General features: G+C 38.9%; 1 protein-coding gene across 1 annotated transcript in view; it reads left to right on the top strand.

Annotated features, from left to right (window-relative positions):
* LOC134805163 (roquin-1) overlaps positions 1-19,672 on the top strand; it is a 41,428-nt gene that overhangs the window by 8,770 nt on the left and 12,986 nt on the right. The window contains exons 5-10 of the mRNA XM_063778461.1: positions 1,626-1,763; positions 2,680-2,787; positions 3,119-3,314; positions 7,053-7,190; positions 8,972-9,100; positions 10,136-10,277. Coding sequence (XP_063634531.1) covers positions 1,626-1,763; positions 2,680-2,787; positions 3,119-3,314; positions 7,053-7,190; positions 8,972-9,100; positions 10,136-10,277 — 851 coding nt within the window. The remainder of the gene's footprint in view (positions 1-1,625; positions 1,764-2,679; positions 2,788-3,118; positions 3,315-7,052; positions 7,191-8,971; positions 9,101-10,135; positions 10,278-19,672) is intronic.

The raw sequence follows: 19,672 nt of genomic DNA, 5'->3' as shown, positions 1-19,672 counted from the left end.
TGTTTCAGTAACGTCTAACCGTTACATTCCTGACAAAATGTATGGGATTTGACATTGACTGTCAGTTTTGTAACGATTGCTAACCGGCCGTTAAAGGTTAAGTGAAAATGCCCATATAATGTTGCGTCATAGATGAGAAGAGGTGCGGGCGATGCGGTCGCTAGGTGAGAGAAGCGTCACTAAGCTGATACAGCAACATCAGGTGAGTGACGATTTTACAATGTTGCTACATAGATGAGGAAGAGCGGGGGCGGTGCGCGCGAGCGAGAGCGGACAGGTCATTAGGTGAGAGAAGAAGCGTCTCTGACCTGATACTACAACACTAGGTTAGTGATACTTATATGGTGTTGCGTCATAGATGAAGAGGACTGATCGCTTCTAACAGTCGCATCCGCGCTTGAGAACTGTGCTCGTGTAAATTAAAAATATCTACATTAAGTCCATGTAATGTATTTAATAATAAATAAGGGCTGTTCTATTATAAACAGGATGCCTAGCCTCCTAGCCTAGTTGGTAGGGTGATTCACTTTTGTATGGAGAAAAAAAAGATGTAATATTTTTCCTGACTTTGCTCACCAATGGAGTCTCCCCACACTAAAAACTATCTATTTCAATTTTCAAAAGAATCGAATAACGTTTAGAGGTTGCACAAGTTGAAAAGGTAGAGTGAGAACCCCATACATTGCGTGAAAATAAACTATGTTCTAAAATGATAAAATATAATGAACTGATACTAAAATCGAATGAGAAAACTGAATTTTGCGTCTAAAACACGATAAAAGCACTTTTCCTTTGGAAACAGGTGGAAAAACTGAAAAATCTTAATTAGAACATTTATCGAGTAACCAAAATCCAAGTTTACTACTAATTTTAAAATATATTTATATGTAGAAGGTTCAGTATCACACTACTGTCCGCTTTGATGGTAGCCGCTTAAACCATTTTCTACCCTCCGATGTAGAGTCGTTGGTTATTTGAAAAATCTTTGTTGATGGTGTGCAACCTCTTAATGTTGACCGATTTTAATTTTTTTTAACGTATAATATATTTTTATCAGTTAGAACAAGAATTCGAGCAAAGTCGGATGAAAATCGAAAATTCGGAAAAATGAAACACCCTACTAGTTGGTAGTGATAGTGGCCCTGCCTACGAAGCAGGGCTTAATATTAATTAGGGGCTTCTTAAATGGGAACGAAAATTAGATTATCTTTGCGCCACAGCCCTATAAAGATTTTTCTTTTTTTTTCTTTTTCGTGTTTTTTTAATATTACTTAGGGGTTTCTTAAAGGGAAACGAAAATTTGATTATCTTTGCGCTACGTCGCACGGTCTCGGAGATACAGCCCTATAAAGATGAAAAAAAAAACGAACCATAAAGCAAATACTGCCTATAGTTTTTTATAATGGCTGAATGCCATGATGCTGTGTCACAAATATCTGTGAAATGGAAATTATAAAAATTTAAAAACAGCCAAGAGGCCTAGGTCTGCAACTTTGTATGTATTTCATTAAAGACCTCTCATCTGGCCGCGCCCGAGACGTGATACTTCCCAGCCTAATATTATGAAGAACATAACATCAATATTTCATTGCATGTTTGAGAAAAATATTATATTTGTATTCTAGAATCCACAACAACTGAGTGCGAACCTATGGGCCGCCGTGAGAGCGAGGGGCTGCCAGTTCCTAGGGCCCGCCATGCAAGAAGAGGTCCTGAAACTAGTTCTACTGGCCCTTGAGGACGGATCAGCACTGTCCAGAAAGGTACTTCTATAAGTGCTTCGAGTTTACCCAATTTCTCGTTAGATGTCGCCGTTCCGCGCTGAGCGGATCGTACAACGCGCAAGCGTTTGTTTCTCGTAGTTTTATAAGGTATTTTTTTAACCCTCGACGCTAAAAGAGAGGTGTTAATACTATAATGCGTTTGACGCCAACGCCTGTCTGTATGTCTGTCTGTGGCATCGTAACTCTCAGATGGATGGACTAATTTCGATGCGGTTTTTTTAACGTGAAAGCGATTTTCCTTGTTGTGTAGTCATGCGCAAAATGTATTACTGAAGAAAAGATTGATATGCATCTTTCGTACGCTGTGAAGTACTTCACTCGTTGAGTTCACTAGTTCAGTAGCTCAACAGATCCTTCTATATCAACAGTGCTGGTTTCATATCACTCATTCGCGGATATATTGAATTATTGAGTTGAATGAAGGATTTGATAAATAGTTTCATTCAATATGAATCAATCAAATAAATGAATTTATGAATCCAAGGTTTAAACATGGTGTCCTTGTCACTCTGTGCGAATGAGCAAGTAAATTACAAGATGAATATATTGAACTGCTCAAGTAAAGAACTAAACAAATCCGAACTGAACTAGTGAATGAAAGAGTGACATCAAGTGAAGTACTTCATTTGAATCTTTCATTCACGAACTTGGTTGCGGTGGTTCTTAGCTATGTTTAATGGATATCAATCCAGCAGTTTGAAGAGTATTAGCTCTTCCGAAATGAAGTAAGGCATTTTTGGAATAAAATGGATTTATTTTGGCGTAGGGGGTATTTAAATTTCTTATTTAATAGTTTTATAAGGTATTTTAGTTTTAGAGTGAGCCAAATCCTGATTTACTCCATCAGAGAACCCTAAACTAAAACTTTTTTTCACTTATTTACCTTTTATTGTAGGTGTTGGTGATGTTCGTCGTGCAGCGATTAGAGCCCCAGTTCCCTCAGGCGTCGAAGACGAGCATCGGCCACGTGGTTCAACTGCTGTACCGCGCGTCGTGTTTCAAGGTATACATAATGAGATTTTGGCAATATATTTTAATTATTGGTACAATCTTTTATCGCCGACTCTACTTTTCTTACCACTAATAATTTTTAAAACCCCAAACTCTTATCTTTACAGTACATATGGTGCTAGTTTACCGCCCTAGTGCGGTAATTAGCACAGTGCCTATGTCGAAAATTTAAAGGGCCATATGTACTGTAAAACGTTGTACAATACACATGCGAAAAGGTAATTTGCTCCCTTGTCTCCCTTCGGTCGTGTTTCAATTTATCGCCACTCGTTGCGAATTTCCTACTTTTGGCACTTGTATCGTAATGTACTATTATCGAACAGGTCTCAAAACGCGAATCGGATTCATCCCTAATGCAACTAAAAGAAGAGTTTCGCACGTACGAGTCGCTTCGGCGCGAGCACGACGCGCAGATAGTCCAAATAGCCACCGAAGCGGGGCTCAGGATAGCCCCGGACCAGTGGAGCGCGCTGTTGTACGGAGACACGGCGCATAAGAGCCACATGCAGAGCATTATAGGTAAGCAACAGTCCAAATAGCCAAGATAGCTCTATAGCAATATAGTGCCAATAGCCACCGAAGCGGGGCTCAGGATAGCCCCGGACCAGTCGAGCGCGCTGTTGTACGGAGACAAGGCACATAAGAGCCACATGCAGAGCATTATAGGTAAGCAACAGTCCAAATAGCCAAGATAGCTCTATAGCAATATAGTGCCAATAGCCACCGAAGCGGGGCTCAGGATGGCCCCGGATCAGTGGAGCGCGCTGTTGTACGGAGACACGGCACATAAGAGCCACATGCAGAGCATTATAGGTAAGCAACAGTCCAAATAGCCAAGATAGCTCTATAGCAATATAGTGCCAATAGCCACCGAAGCGGGGCTCAGGATAGCCCCGGACCAGTGGAGCGCGCTGTTGTACGGAGACACGGCGCATAAGAGCCACATGCAGAGCATTATAGGTAAGCAACAGTCCAAATAGCCAAGATAGCTCTATAGCAATATAGTGCCAATAGCCACCGAAGCGGGGCTCAGGATAGCCCCGGACCAGTGGAGCGCGCTGTTGTACGGAGACACGGCGCATAAGAGCCACATGCAGAGCATTATAGGTAAGCAACAGTCCAAATAGCCAAGATAGCTCTATAGCAATATAGTGCCAATAGCCACCGAAGCGGGGCTCAGGATAGCCCCGGACCAGTGGAGCGCGCTGTTGTACGGAGACAAGGCACATAAGAGCCACATGCAGAGCATTATAGGTAAGCAACAGTCCAAATAGCCAAGATAGCCCTATAGCAACATAGTGCCAATAGCCACCGAAGCGGGGCTCAGAATAGCCCCGGACTAGTGGAGCGCGCTGTTGTACGGAGACCCATATAGGTATGCAGAGCATTATAGGTAAGCAATAACCAAGATAGCCTTAATATAGACTAGAGAGCGCTAATCTATAAATACGTCAGAATAGCTACATGCAAAGCAAAGCATGATAGGTAACTAATAGTCAAAGAAGCTTCATAGGTAATTAATGGTACAAATAGCCACCGAATCTGTAGTGCTAAGATGGTCGGCTCTTTATCATTTGTAAGTGCTAAAGTGACGCATGGCATGACAGGTGATAAAAACGCGACCATGATACCGCTTCTGGTCTCAGAATAAACCCTAATCTTGAGCTTGAGCTACTTTCAAGAGAATTACCGCAGGTAAATACCTTGGACCGTGCGCGTTGGAGGGTCTGCCATCTTTTGGCCTGAATCGGAAACATATGTGCACATGTACATTGCCAATGCAAGTGCTACCATCTACCGTTCTCGTCGGCACGTTTCCTTGTGTATAGTAGGTTCTGCCATCTTGTGGGCTACATCGGAAGCATAAACGACACATTTACGCCTCGCGCCAAAAATCTCACGGCGCCTATGCTGCCCCCTATAGATCATGCACGGGCTCTATACAATTACAGTAGGGCCTCGATTATCCGTACACAGGCCTGCGATCATATATAACCATGGATACCGCCTTTAGGAACATTACCGTTCAAATTCTCGGGCCAAATTAGCACACATACACAATTACGCCTACATTCAAATAAGACGACGCGTTTACAGAGCCTGTAATCAAAGCTCGTAAACAAAATAAGAGTCATCTTTATTACACTAATGGTACATAGCTAAGTGTAGATGAAATGCATATAATGTCAATAACTACCAATCAGCGACATTAATCCGCTAATAACCTTCTTGCTGTACATACTGGCCGCTGAGAGTTCGCGGTTCATATTTGATTAGAATATGACTTGGACAGGGATAGGTTTATGCCATACAGTGAAGCACCAGTCAAATAATTCACGTATAATAATTTAATGCAGATTAAAAGATAACTAGTTAAAATGTTGTTATGACATGACGGACTAACTCAACATAAGTAAATATATCATTGTTGTATAAATGTATTCCGCTATAATAAGTATTTTGTATATTTTATTATCAATCTGCATGGCAGTGCGAAGTCACGTTTAGGTATAGTCTGTCCGTTTTTCTAAGATCAAGTACGCCATAGTAAATGTATGGCGAACTTGATCTTAGAAATCGGACTGGCTATACAGTCTGCTAAATTTACATGGGTACACGAATCGGGTCAAAAATATTTGAAAAGGCGGAGTCACAATAAATCCCCACTTTCAGTTCAGAATATTTTATATGTATATAGCCGGTCAAGCAAGTTTGTCAGTAGAAAAAGGTGCAAAATTAAAATTTTGTATATGACCACAGCCGTTCGCGCGCTTACATTTTCTAAATTTGCCGCTCTTATAATATTTTAAACTTTCGCGTTTTGAACACATATTACATATGATTTACGTCGGTAAATCAAGGTAATTGAATATAATTCGCGTTAGACCCGTCTATAATGTGAGTTAATATGTTTGCCGCTCTTTTCTACTGACGGAAATGGCTTGAGAGAGAACCTACATATATGTGACAGTAGAGGGTGGATTCAAATGATCAACATTTTCAGATAATGTGTGTATTTGATAAATTAATTCAGTGAAAGCATGATAGGAAAAATGTATCTACATATAGGAGACCGGGTATGATTATCTCACGGGTTATATCTCATGAATAGAACATATTCTAGATATCTTGCCAGGCATCCACTCAATTTCATGTCTCTCTAATTGGACAGCTTTTTTCCATAGTTCTCTGCGAATAGCATCTTGTGGAAATCTGAATGGAAAGTAATGTAAAATGACAATACCAAATTTGATTATTAATTTGAAATAACTAGGTAGTTTTTTTATAGCTCCATCTCATGAAATAAAAAAGGAAAATACAAATCTGTAAGAAGGAATTTATTACTACATTTATAATTATATAGAAAATACCTAAACCAAACACAAGTTAATAAAATAGTCTACTTCATTTAGCATAACACCATCCCCTATTATCCTCGCAATTTAAAAAGTCGTATGTTGTTATGAAAGTCGTATGCAGTTGTTACGTTTTAGCTTAGCACGGTAGTATTGAAAACAAATCGTCATGTTTTTTCCAAATTCTACTGAAGTTATCTGTTTACTACAAGTGAAAAGTGATTCCACTGTCCTTGGTATGAACTAAAATAACTTCTGCACCACTTCACGACACATGAATATATTTTTAATTACAAAAAAACGTTGTTTTTATAAATCAATTTAGCCATTTGTCACTGACTGTCATCTCGGTGGTACTGAGATTGCCAATCGAGCAGTTTGTAAGTACCGCCTATCGCGGGGTAGTTTGCGTTGGGTCATAATTGAGCGGACAGAATACTTCCATGTATAGCATTTCGCTGACACAGGCTAATCCGAACGTCCCTGTAATCCGAACCGCCGACCCCTTTCTTTGAGGGACAAAGCCTTTGCTTGGTCAATAAATAGAACTTGGCAGACTAAATAGACTAGTTCTTGAAATGATTTCACAAATTACATGGCAATTACGTAGTGTTGAGTTACTTTATTAATAAGTTTCTTTCGTTTTTGTAATTCTGGAGTCTATTTAATTTATTTTTTCAGAATTTACATACTTATGTTTTATATCAAAAATTACTATAATCGGAACGCTACGTGAGTCCAAATAGAGGTTATATTTTTCGGGTTCAGATTATCGAGGCCCTACTGTATGTCGCATTGTGTTCAAAGTCTAACAGGCGGTCTACCATGAGTTGCGTTCTCGCGCGCGAGAGCAGGTCAGATGTCGCATAGTGTTAAATGTGTGACAATTCTCTTTGAACAGATAAGCTTCAAACGCCGCAGTCGTTCGCGCAGTCAGTCCAGGAGCTGTTCATAGCGCTCCAGCGTACCGGGGACCCGCAGCAGCTGGTAGTCATGAGCATGCACCTGGACAGGCTCGCCACCATAGACGCCAGCCCAGGTCAATATATATATTTTTTAAGTGAAACTTTTTTTTTGGAATTGCGCACTATAGTTCGTTTTTTTAGCATTAGAAAGAACTTGAAAGAAGGTAAGCGATTTTGACATGCCTTTTAATTGAAAAACGCATTTTAAAAATCAGGAACTATTACTTATGAAAGCAAAAGAATATAAATGATCGTATTAGATTCATAATTGTTACATATTTGCCGTAACTTATTTTTAAAATGTGTATTTCAATTAAAAGACACATCAAGATTGTTTACCTTATTTCTAATGCTAAAAAAACGAACTATAGTTATACACTAATGCCATGTAAACGTGTTTTTCAATAAATATCCATCGTCATATGCATGGCATTTTTATGCTCTTAAAATGGCTTAAGAATTGATTTAATACCTACAATCGGGGTGAATAGGGATGGCTGGGGTGAATTAGGACTTAACTTATTTTATGATTTACCTGACAATGTCTTGAAATAATACCCACTCAAATTGTATCATTCGATTGAAAATAATATTAGATTTTGTATGATACCATTTGTGTGGGTAGTTATTAAAAATAGGTCGAGGAATCACATTATAAGTATTGTCCATATTCACCCCAGCCATCCCTGTTCACCCCGATTGACGGTATGGTCTTAAAATTTTAATTTCTAACAAGCAGAAACGTCTGCGAACGATGCTATTAAGCTTAGAATAAATTTAAAAAGTGGAAAAGTGGAGGGTCCCTTGACCCATAATATGGTGGAAAGATTTGCTGGCTATGGATGAGGTCTTGGTAGCTCAGATGGCAGAGCGCTGGGGTATCGATCCAGAGGCCGTGAGTTCAAGTCTCACCCAAGACATTAATGTCTAAAAATTTCAAACTATAGGTAAAGCTTGCAATTTTTGACTAAACATACTATATTATCAATAGCGTGTGTAGCCAACACAGCCAAAGTCACCGACCAAAGTGCGCTACTGTATCGCTGCGTTAGCGCCACTTGCACCATCCCACTAACCCAGGGTTAACCGGTTAAACCTGGAGTTACCATGGTTACCAGTACAATTTGACACTTGGTTAACGGTTTAACGGGCTAACCCCGGTTTAGTGGGATGGTGCAAGTGGCCCTTAGAAAATCAGGCGCCTAAAGGGCCATGAGCCAGAAAGTTCTAAATGAAATTTGCTATTTTTGTAATAAAACTCCTTAACCCGTGGAGCGCCCCAGAATCACAGTAGTATGGAACTCCTATACTAATCAGTAATCACTATCACACGTGTGACAGTAGGGCGCTCCACGGGTTAATCACTACATCTTATAAAACAAAGTCCCCCGCCGCGTCTGTCTGTATGTATGTTCGCGATAAACTCGAAAACTACTGAGCGTATTTCCACGCAGCGTTCACCTATCAATAGAGTGATTCTTGAGTATGGTTTTGGTGTATAATTTGATAAGGTTTTGTGTAACCCGTGCGAAGCTGGGGTGGGTCACTAGTAGTGTGAATAGCCAACTTAGCCAATTGTGCTACTGTATCGCAACTCTAGGAGACAAGGCGCATAATAGCCTTATGCTGAGTACATAAGTAATAAGCCAAGACAGCAGAATAATAATTAAGTTCATCTTATTGTAAACTAGCGACCCGCAGAACCTTCCTCAAGAACCACTATTGGTAGGTGAAAACCGCATGAAAATCCGTTCCGTAGTTTTTGAGTTGATTGCGAACATACAAACACACAAACAGACTGACGCGGCGGGGGACTTTGTTTTATAAGGTGTAGTGATTTTCAAATTATTTTTAGACGCCAAGAGCCCCTCATGGCAGCAGCTGGCGGAAGTGATGACCTCCCTTAAGGAAGTGGTCTCCGGGCTCATACACTACCTGCAGCGGAGCACCTTCCACAACCAGAAGCCCCCGGAGCCCTCCACTAGTGAGTATTGGCTATGCGCACGACTGTAGCCACACTGAAGGAAGTCTCCGTGCTCATACTCTACACACATATCGTGAATCGTGAAAATCATTGTCTCATACCCTGATTTGACAGAGCCCCCGCTACGGGATTCTTATACCTGGACAGTTTGCCCTTCGGGCATCTGGTATCGTCTTGGGTCGTCCCATTCGTTTTTCGTCAAGTTCTTAAATTAGTCCTATTCTGCTTTCGTCACTCATTCTACATTCGTCACAATCGTCGATAGAATGAGTGACGAAAGCAGAATAGGACTAATTTAAGAACTTGACGAAAAACGAATGGGACGACCCAAGACGATACCGGGCATCTGAAGCAACCTAACGAACCTATCCTACCTATCTATTGGTTTATGTTTTATGTAACTAACTATGTACAGTCAAAACATTACACAGAAACTTTACGATAGGCCTGATTTTACGATCGGCCGACATATAGACGAAGCTATTACAGAGCTCCTAAGGTAAAAGGCGGCATCTCGAAAACAAATGAACATGAAAATTGAACTTTCAAGGGGTGTCATTTAATCGATCTGCAGAACATTCCTATTGTGATGAACAAAAATATATTGCTGTCAGATCAGTTTTAAAAACGGCTGATCTGATGGCGACTGTATATTATAAAAATAGAAATGTATTTGCTAGAAATGTGATAGGTACAATAAGGTGTTAACATGCAATTTTCCGAGTTCAGCACATTTCGCCAATAATCTAGGCATACAAATTATTATTTTTTTTAGCCTATCAGTACAATATTATACTGTACGTTATTTTACAGAAGGCCAAGCAAATCTTGTCAGTAGAAAAAGGCGCGAAACTCAAATTTTCTATGACACGATATCCCTTCGCGCCTACATTTTTCAAATAGCCGCCTTTTTCTACTGACAAGATCTGCTTGACCAACTGTACAAACTATTTGACATAATATCTTAAAGTCATCATAGCATTTCAGTAGCCAATATACCCGTGGAAAGGCCCTAATACGTGACCCTCGTTGCAGGTCAACCCTCCCCCCAAGCCGCGGCGACCACCCCCACCCACTCCAAGTACAAGGTGTCCATGTGCCGCGACGCCGCCGCCCGCTCGTTTTGCCCGCGCGGCAACGCCTGCACTTTTGCCCACTCTGAGGAGGAATTGGAAAGGTATTATTTTTCTACTTTTTCTCTTAAACCTGTTTTTACTGTGTCTCTTTCTCTCTTAGTAATCATCTTTCTGTTTGATAAGCTTAGCATCTATGTAGTGTTAGTAAATTAATAATTGTATTTAGTACCTTATGAGTAGTTAAGTGTAGTATAATAGGGTATTTTCCTACTAGTCAAATCAGTTACTTTTTTAGAACTGTCAAAACGATTTGCTAATATGGAATTTATATGAAACATTACATCGTGACGTCACGGTCAACTCACCTACTTTTCATATTTCTATCCGATTTATTAAATAGAACTTGTGTTTAAAAATAACTTCTGTCTGTGTTTTTCTAATAATTATCTGGTGCTTTATTTCATGCATGGTGTAAAATAATTTATTTTGAATACAGTATAATACCCTATTCTGTTATACATGTTTTAGTGAGAGCTGTTAAGGAAATAAGTGAATGTCCTTAGTGTGTCTCTGTAACCTTATCTCCTGCTCACTTATTTCTGTTTGCTTTCCAAATAAATAAAATAAAATATAAATAAACCATGTATAGGGACGGCGTTGGAGGGTCTGCCATCTTGTGGCCTGAATCGGAAACATACACATGTACAGTCACCACACGGGATTTTTATGCCATTTAGGGTTCTTGCTAAATTGTAAATTCTATAGTGCAATTAAACTCCTTAATTCATAAAACTTTGCGGGCCTGATTTAGTTAAATTATGTATTACCCCTTACAAATGCATAAGTCAAATGATAGATAAAGACATTTAGCCTCATGCATGACTTTTTTTTAATTCTTTAAATCATTATTCATATCGTTTGAACACCGATAATACAAAACAAAATATTTAAAATGTTGAACAATTTTGAGCGGTTGAAACGCTCATATTTTTTGGCGCGATTTCTACAGAGCATGATAACGTCACTCGGTGTGAACGCAACTGACGTTTGCTACAACGAGTGACGTCACGTGACGTTTCGACTAATGGCGTTGCGTTTCGCTCACTAGCTTTTCGCGGGCAAATTATTGCACTTTTTAGGGTTCCGTTCCCAAAGGGCAAGACTCCGCTGTCCGGTCCGTTTGTCTGTCTGTCACCAGGCTGTATTCCATGAACCGTGATAGCTAGGCAGTTTAAATCTACACAGATGATGTATTTCTGTTGCCACTATAACAACAAATACTAAAAACAGAATATAATAAATATTTAAGTGGGGCTCCCATACAACAAACGTGATATTTTTTGCCGTTTTTGCGTCATGGTGCGGAACCCTTCGTGCGCGAGTCCGACTCTTGGCCGGGTTTTATTTATTATTTTAAGCAATTAAATCATAATTTAATTACGGAAATGCATTTGTAACATGATATAACGGCGACAAACATCCGAATAAAAAATATTTCGTTTAAATATTAACTTAATGCATGAGGCTAATTATTACCTAATAGGGGATATTACTGCAATGTTCTGCCGCCAGAGTGCAGCACTACCGACTCAGTAAATTCATAGACTAACTTATACATACTGTGCCTTAAACTGTTTTTTGACAAGTTTTCACAGACAATAAAATATGACATTGATGCATCAAGGCGGTTTGTTAACAAGGGCCTACCGGTAAACGCGAAAATTGAAATTTAGTTATCTGCCTCTTTATCGCTCGAATATGCAAGAGTGATAGAGAGATTAGATAACGAAATTTCGATTTTCTTGTTTCGCGGTAGGCCATGTGATTGACGTGACGTGTGATGTGTCAATGTGGTTTGTTTACTGTATGTGCCACAAAGGTGTCACCTACGCCGAGCTATGCCTAATATTCCCTATTGAGGTTTGTAGCGCGTTAATGAACAAGGGGGTAAGTATTGAACAACCGATTTAGCAAGGACCCTGAATGGCGCAACAATCGCGGAGCGTGATGGTACATTGCCAAAGCAAGTCCCAAGTAGCACAGATAGCTCTATAACTACTCACTTTTAGTTCTATCTAACGCTCTGTGCGTATTAAGACACTTATAAGTGCACACTCGTGGTCCTACAGCTGTATAATAGATCTCAGTGATATTTATACAGCTTAGGGCTGATTAAAAGCTGCATTACGGCTCTGAAAACTACCATTAATACGCAAAGAGTGATATAAAGGTATATTTGCTACGACCCTATACAGCTTTAAGGGTTATCAAATGCTTTAACCGTTATAAGGTCTGTTTAGTGGATAAAATTACGCCATGTTCTGTATAAGGAGGTAATTGTGGACTTTTATTACGTTGACTTATTAAGGGAGCACAAGTGATCTATTATGAAGCTAATAGACGTATAATGGAACACATGTGGCACATAATACAGCTTGTCGCTTAATATGTTTACCGCTAAGCAGCTTTTATTACACTGACTTTTAAGGGAGCACGAGTGAACTAATATGAAGCCAATAGACGTATAATGGAACACACGTGGCGCATAATACAGCGTATCGCTGAACATGTTTACCGCTAAGCAGCTTTTATTACGCTGACTTTTTAAGGAAGCACGAATGAACTATTAAGAAGCCAATAGACGTATAATGGAACACACGTGGCGCATAATACAGCCTATCGTTGAACATGTTTACCGCTAAGCAGCTTTTATTACGCTGTCTTTTAAGGGAGCACGAGTGAACTAATATGAAGCCAATAGACGTATAAATGGAACACATGGGGCGCATAATACAGCTTATAGCTGAACATGTTAACCGCTAAGCAGCTTTTATTATTCTGACTTTTTGAGGAAGCACGAATGAACTATTATGAAGCCAATAGACGTATAATGGAACACATGGGGCGCATAATACAGCTTATCGCTGAACATGTTTACCGCTAAAGCAGCTTTTATTTCGCTAACTTATTATAAGGGAGGACGAGTGAACTATTATGAAACCAATAGACGTATAATCGAACACATGTGGCGCATAATACGGCTTAGCGCTGAACATATTTACCGCTAAGCAGCCTATTATACTACCATTGGGACTGTCTGCATAGCGGCTGTTAAGACGTTCACAAGATGCCTTATAACTGTTTAGAGTTTCACTAGTGTATCGAAATAACGACTTGGACTTTATAGTGGTTCACTTAAGTATCTTTATCAGATATATAACAGTCGTATGCTGCATATAAGAATTTTAACGGTTCACGTTGCTTTTTAACATTGACCGCCATTTTATTGTATATAACCTACAAAATTGAAATTGCTTTTCCAACTTTTAAGGGTAACAATAAGGTTTTGTGCCTGAGTTCTTAACCTAAATCATTAGTTTAGTACTTGCTATAACGTATTATTAACTTTTTATCTCATAATTCTGTCCAAACCACTGAACTAGTTTTTACACATAGCTTATTTATATCATTAATTTAAATAAATACTGATTATTTTCGTGGCGCACTGAAATTTTCTTAGATAATGTATATATATAATGTCAATAAACTTGCATTCCCAAACATCTTTCTCGCATTAATATATAAAAGATCATGTACAAACATTTAACTAAACACTTTAACAAAATGACTTATGGTGTCGTTGCGCTTAACGTTTTTGCTTCAATATAAATATGTTCACCTCTGCGTTCGTCGTCACTATACTAAATATAATAGCTGATTTTTAAGGCAGAGGTGTAAAAGTATGTTATTAATTATCTTTTATTCAGCCCAACGTCAATCTTTCCCGGTATTAGGGCGCACATGTGACATATTAGCTGAATAAAGGGTAACTGGTGGTCTCTTACCCAGTCAATATACACGTCTTATAACTCCTGTTACCCCTTATAATTCAGTTAAATTGCTGCTACAACGCTCTTAAGTAGCTATGTGAACTTAAGGCTGCCTAATTTGTGCCCATTTAAGAGTTATAAAAGCTGAAAAGACGCTTATACAGCTCTTATGCAGCTTTTATATTCCAGCTTCAAGCGTATTCGTACTTCATTATGCGGCTGCTATACAGCTAATTTGTGCTACTTGGGAGTGCTACCATCTGCCGCTCTCGTACGTTTTCTTGTGCATAGTTGGTTCTGCCATCTTGCGGGCTACACTGGAAGCACAAACTTCACATTTACGCCTCGCGCCAATAATCTGATGGCTCCTATGGTGCCCCCTATAGTTCAAGCACGCTCCCTATAAGCAAAGAGAATAGATAGTATAGAGGGGTCCTGTCGTAGTAAATTTTGTAGTCACAGTAAATTAACTGCCATCTATCGACACACGACTAAAACTCATAATGAAAACGTATAAAATTACCAAAAAAATGTATATATATGGATAAATGATTTTATTATTTTTATATCATTTTGACCCATGTTTATTCACTGATATCTATGTGTTAAAATTGTTAAATATGAAACGGTGTCGTCACGCCATCTAGCCGAGCATAGGCCAAAGGTGTGTGCGCCATCTATCATAGAATGACTTGTTCTTGATTTCCGAGGCACGTTCTATCCTTCGAGTTTATTCATCTTATACGAAGTTACATATGTCTTTGCTGTAAGTGTCGTCAGGGGATTTAAAGAAAATGATTAACGATTGATTGATTGATAGATTTAATATTTTATTTTAATTCTTTCACTCTTGCTACGACCTTTCATAGAGTATAAATAATTGCTAGAATACTGTGAATTATGAACGAATAGGGAGTATTGCTGCAATATTCTGCCGCCAGAGTGCAGCACTAATTTGTTTAGTAAACCATAGAGTAACTTAAACATACTAGGCCTTAAAGAGTTTTTTGACAAGTTTTCACTATGACATTGATGCATCAAGGCGATTTGTTTACAGGTGGCCTACCGCGAAACGCGAAAATCGAAATGTCTTTATTTGCCTCTCTATCGATCGAATAGGCAAGAGTGATAGAGGGGCAGAAACCGAGTTTTCGATTGTCGTGTTTCACGGTAGGCCCTGTGATTGGCCCTGTGACGCCCTCTACGCAGTGTTTTGCGTAATATTCCCTATTAATAAATGTGTTTTAATTCCACGATATACAATTATACAGTTATTTGCTGCAGCGAATTTTTAATTAAGATTAGGTATTAATGATCTATGCGTGTTCTTTACAATGTTTCTGCCATAGCCTTTGTGTCTAAATATATTTTCTACACAGCATGAATAGTACAAAACGGTATTGTTATATTATATCCTATACTAAACGTACAGATGGATTGGCCAATTGTACAGTCCTTAATTATATATATTATATTACAGTAATTGCACAATGTTATCAATTGTACAAAAATATCTGACTCGATCTTATTTGTAAGCCATAAGAACGTGTCACATATTTTTGCGACCTTAGAAGAGTAACATTTTATTCGAGGTGACTGTACCACTTTTTAGGGTTCCGTACCCAAAGGGTAAAAACTACCCTACCCTATTACTAAGACTCCGCTGTCCGGCCGTCCGTCCGTCCGTCTGTCACCAGGCTGTATCTCATGAACCGTGATAGCTAGGCAGTTGAAATTTTCACAGATGATGTATTTCCGTTGCCGCTATAACAACAAATACTAAAAAGTACGGAACCCTCGGTGGGCGAGTCCGACTCGCACTTGTCCGGTTTTTTACTAAAATGAGAATGACAGACCGCTTGGATTAGGTTAACTGATTTTAACGTACCCAAAGGGTAAAAACAGGACCCTATTACTAAAACTACACTGTCCGCCTGTCTGTCTGTCACCAGGCTGTATCCCAAGAACCGTAATGTGAGAAATTTTCATAGATGATATATTTCTGTTGCCGCTATAACAACAAATACTAAAAACAGAATAAAATAAAATATATTTAAGTGGGGCTCCCATACAACAAATTTTTTGATAATGGTACGGAACCCTTCGTGCTCGAGTCCAACTCGCACTTGGCCGGTTTTTTATTTGGGCATAGAAGACATATTTTATTATAACAACAGTACCACAGTATAAGGATGTCGTCTTTTAGTTTAGTTTAGACCCAGTAGTCCAACTTCGAACAATTTATAATTCTCGTTCGAAATTCAAAATCTCGAATTCTTTTGCTTGCGCGTGATGGTCCGCCCGGGCGTTCACCATTCCACTAACCCGGGGTTAATCCGTTAAACCGTTAACCCAGTGTCATATTGTACTGGTAACCATGGTAACTCCAGTTTTAAGCGGTTAACCCAGGGTAAGTGGGAAGGAAGAAAGCCTGTTTAAACCTGCGCACAATCTCGTCACTTGTTTTTACCCGAGATCCGCTCACTTTTTTTCTTCGAAGTTGGATTACACAGTATAAATTGGTGTACGAGTATACTAAGGCCCACTTGCACCATCCCACTATCCCGGGGTTAAGCGGTTAAACCGTTAACCTAGTGTCAAATTGTACTGGTAACCATGGTCACTCCAGGTTTAACCGGTTAACCCCGGGATAGTGGAATGGTGCAAGTGGCAACAAGTGGCTAACAGTACCATAACCCCACTAACCTATGCGCTGCGCTGTGCTCTGCGTGCTTCTTTATACATATTTAAATGGCATTGTATTTACTATTGAGGCGTTATGATTTGATCCGGAACGGATAAAATCCGTTGCCCGTCAAGTTTGATCATCTGTTACAACTTCGGCAAGTTGCGCTTGACCGTCTGTTATGGCACTAAATAACTATCTACCCTATTTTGATACTTAAGCGAATAAATCGACCTACCGACATATTAATTTTTTCTTCGTCCAATTCCCTGACTGACTTGCGCCGCGTCGCATCATTGTTTGTTAATGTTTGTTAAGTTTTTGTTTTCAAAGTTTATTACAATGTTGAAAATGATGTACTATCGTACACTATCATATAACACCGAGTGGCGGTGTCTGAGCGTTTTGGAAATCAATGAACATTTTCTGAAATGGTGAGTTGGTTCAACTTATAATAATAAAATCATTTATTTATATAATAGATATATACAGAGGTAAGTAACTGTACAAATACTAAATTGATAACTAGCTTAAATCTAAAATAGGCCCTTGAGGCATTGTATCAAGGATGCTGGCGGCTTTTCCTCGCTGTATCGCAATGCTGATACGTTGTGCTAGGACGCCGCCAGGAGCCCATTTTTCGAACGATATTAGTCTAATATTATTAGTGATAATATTATACGTATTTGTATAAAGTTATGTACTCACTGAGTATAATTGCATGAATTCTATAGTAATTTAAATTGTATTTTTCTTAATTACTCGTAATGCATGTTAATTATAAGATGTAATAATGTTTTGAAAAGATGTGTCCCGCCGAGTTTGTTGCCGGTCCCATATTGGGATACCCTCCTCCAATTGAGGGGGGATTTAAATCTTCTCGGGGCAGAGGTGTACGGTTGGAGCCGGTAAAGGTTTATTTGACGTTCATAAGCGCATTGTAATATGCCTACTTGAATAAACTATTTTTTATCTTTTATCTTTTATCTAGTGTGTTGTCATAGCAACCCATACGTATTGACAGTTTGTGGACTAATAATATGAGTCTAATACCGTTCGAAAAATGGGCTCCAGCTCTTCGGTCACCGTTACGTCAGCTAGACGCTTCGCGACCCCACGGACCTAGAGTTTCAACTCCGAATGCTAAAAAAACTTTCTTGGACGTGTCTGTATAGTTGGTATGCTAATGCGGACCATAGTACCTATATAAGAGTTGTTACAAAAATATCTGGATAAAACAAGAAAAAGTTTAAGTAGGTACCAGTTACAGCGAATTGCACTCGAAATTTAATCGATGTATTATTTTTACATTAAGGTATATATTTAATTTATACCTACAGTATTATTTCTTTACGTTTATGTTTTGAGAACAATTACCTACATAATAAAAATGGAGGGACGAGCCTATGTTTAAAGTAATGTTTTTTTTGTTTATTAGTGTGGGGGGTAGGTATAAATTTACCTCCTCATTCATAAACGCGCTAAACCTCAATTAGCTAATAATCGTTTCTCCTTATCTGTTATTTTGACTTATGTATTTGTAAGAAAGGGATAAAACATAATTTAACTAAATCAGGCCCGTAAAGTTTTATTAATAAGGGGGCTAGTCAATAAAACTGAACAGCATAATATCTTTTGTTAATAAAATATAATTTTTAGCCCTAAACAACTACAATGGATATTGAAAGAACTGTAGAGAAGAACGAACGTAATTATTTATGTAAAGGTATGTATGTACTACGCTTTACTCGTAAACTAGTAAAAGTTACACAGATACAAAATAACAATTAGATTACTCCTAAATAATTAAATTAAGTATTAATAGGAATTGGTAACATAGCGGTTAATTTGGCTAAATTCTTCTCGAGGCAGTTGTGTAGAGTGAAAGCCGGTGTACCTATATTTGTCGTTCATAAACGCATTGTAATATGCCTACTTGAATAATAAACTATCTTTACAGTACATATGGTCCTATTTTCCCGCACTCGTGCGTAAAATAGCACTTTTCGTGCGATGTCAAAAGTTTAAAGGGCCATATGTACTGTAAAACGTTGTACGATACACGTGCGAATAGGTAATCGTAACGCGTGTTGATTTAAAACACTCCTTTCCGTCGTGTTTTGATTTATCGCCATTCGTTTCGAATTTCCACTTTTCCGCACTTGTATCGTAAATAACTATTATATTATCTTATAAGTTTAGACTTTCCTTTCATAATGCTTGGCTTGCGAAATGTTATCCAATCTGTTGCTGATTCCGGTAAACTGCGATTACAATTTTTGAAAACAAATATTATAGTATTTTTCAAATTAACTCCAGGTGTTATCTCCATATATCTTATAAAACAAAGTACTCCGCCGCCTCTGTCTGTCTGTATGTTCGCGATTAACTCAAAAACTATTTTCATGTGGTTATCACCTATCGATAGAGTGATTCTTGAGGTAGGTTTAGGTATATCTTTGTAAAAGCTCACCCGTGCGAAGCCGGGGCGGGTCGCTAGTAATGTATACCCTAAAAACGCCAAATTTCGCAAAATTGTATTAAAACCGGTCAAGTGCGAGTCGGACTCGCCCACCGAGGGTTCCATACTTTTTAGTATTTGTTGTTATAGCGGCAACCGAAATACATCATCTGTGAAAATTTCAACTGTCTAGACTATCACGGTTCGTGAGATACAGCCTGGTGACAGACGGACGGACGGACGGACAGCGGAGTCTTAGTAATAGGGTCCCGTTTTACCCTTTGGGTACGGAACCCTAAAAATGATATCGTATCCATCGAGTTTGAAAAATGCGATAAATGTGCAAAGGCGAATATTTTTGGATCCGTGTAATAATTTTACTTGTACACAAGCATATAGGCGTATGACTCGCTACTCGCCTGGTGGTTCATAAATATCGTAGCTTAACCTTGAAAGGCCGTGCCCGGTATTGACATATTATGCGTACCTGTACACATCGCATTGATATCTTTATATGTA

This window comes from Cydia splendana, chromosome Z, assembly GCF_910591565.1.
Source record: "Cydia splendana chromosome Z, ilCydSple1.2, whole genome shotgun sequence".
Classification (NCBI taxonomy): Eukaryota; Metazoa; Arthropoda; class Insecta; order Lepidoptera; family Tortricidae; genus Cydia; species Cydia splendana.
The sequence above is the reverse complement of the archived record's forward strand: the minus strand, read 5'-3'. Positions and strand labels throughout refer to the sequence as shown.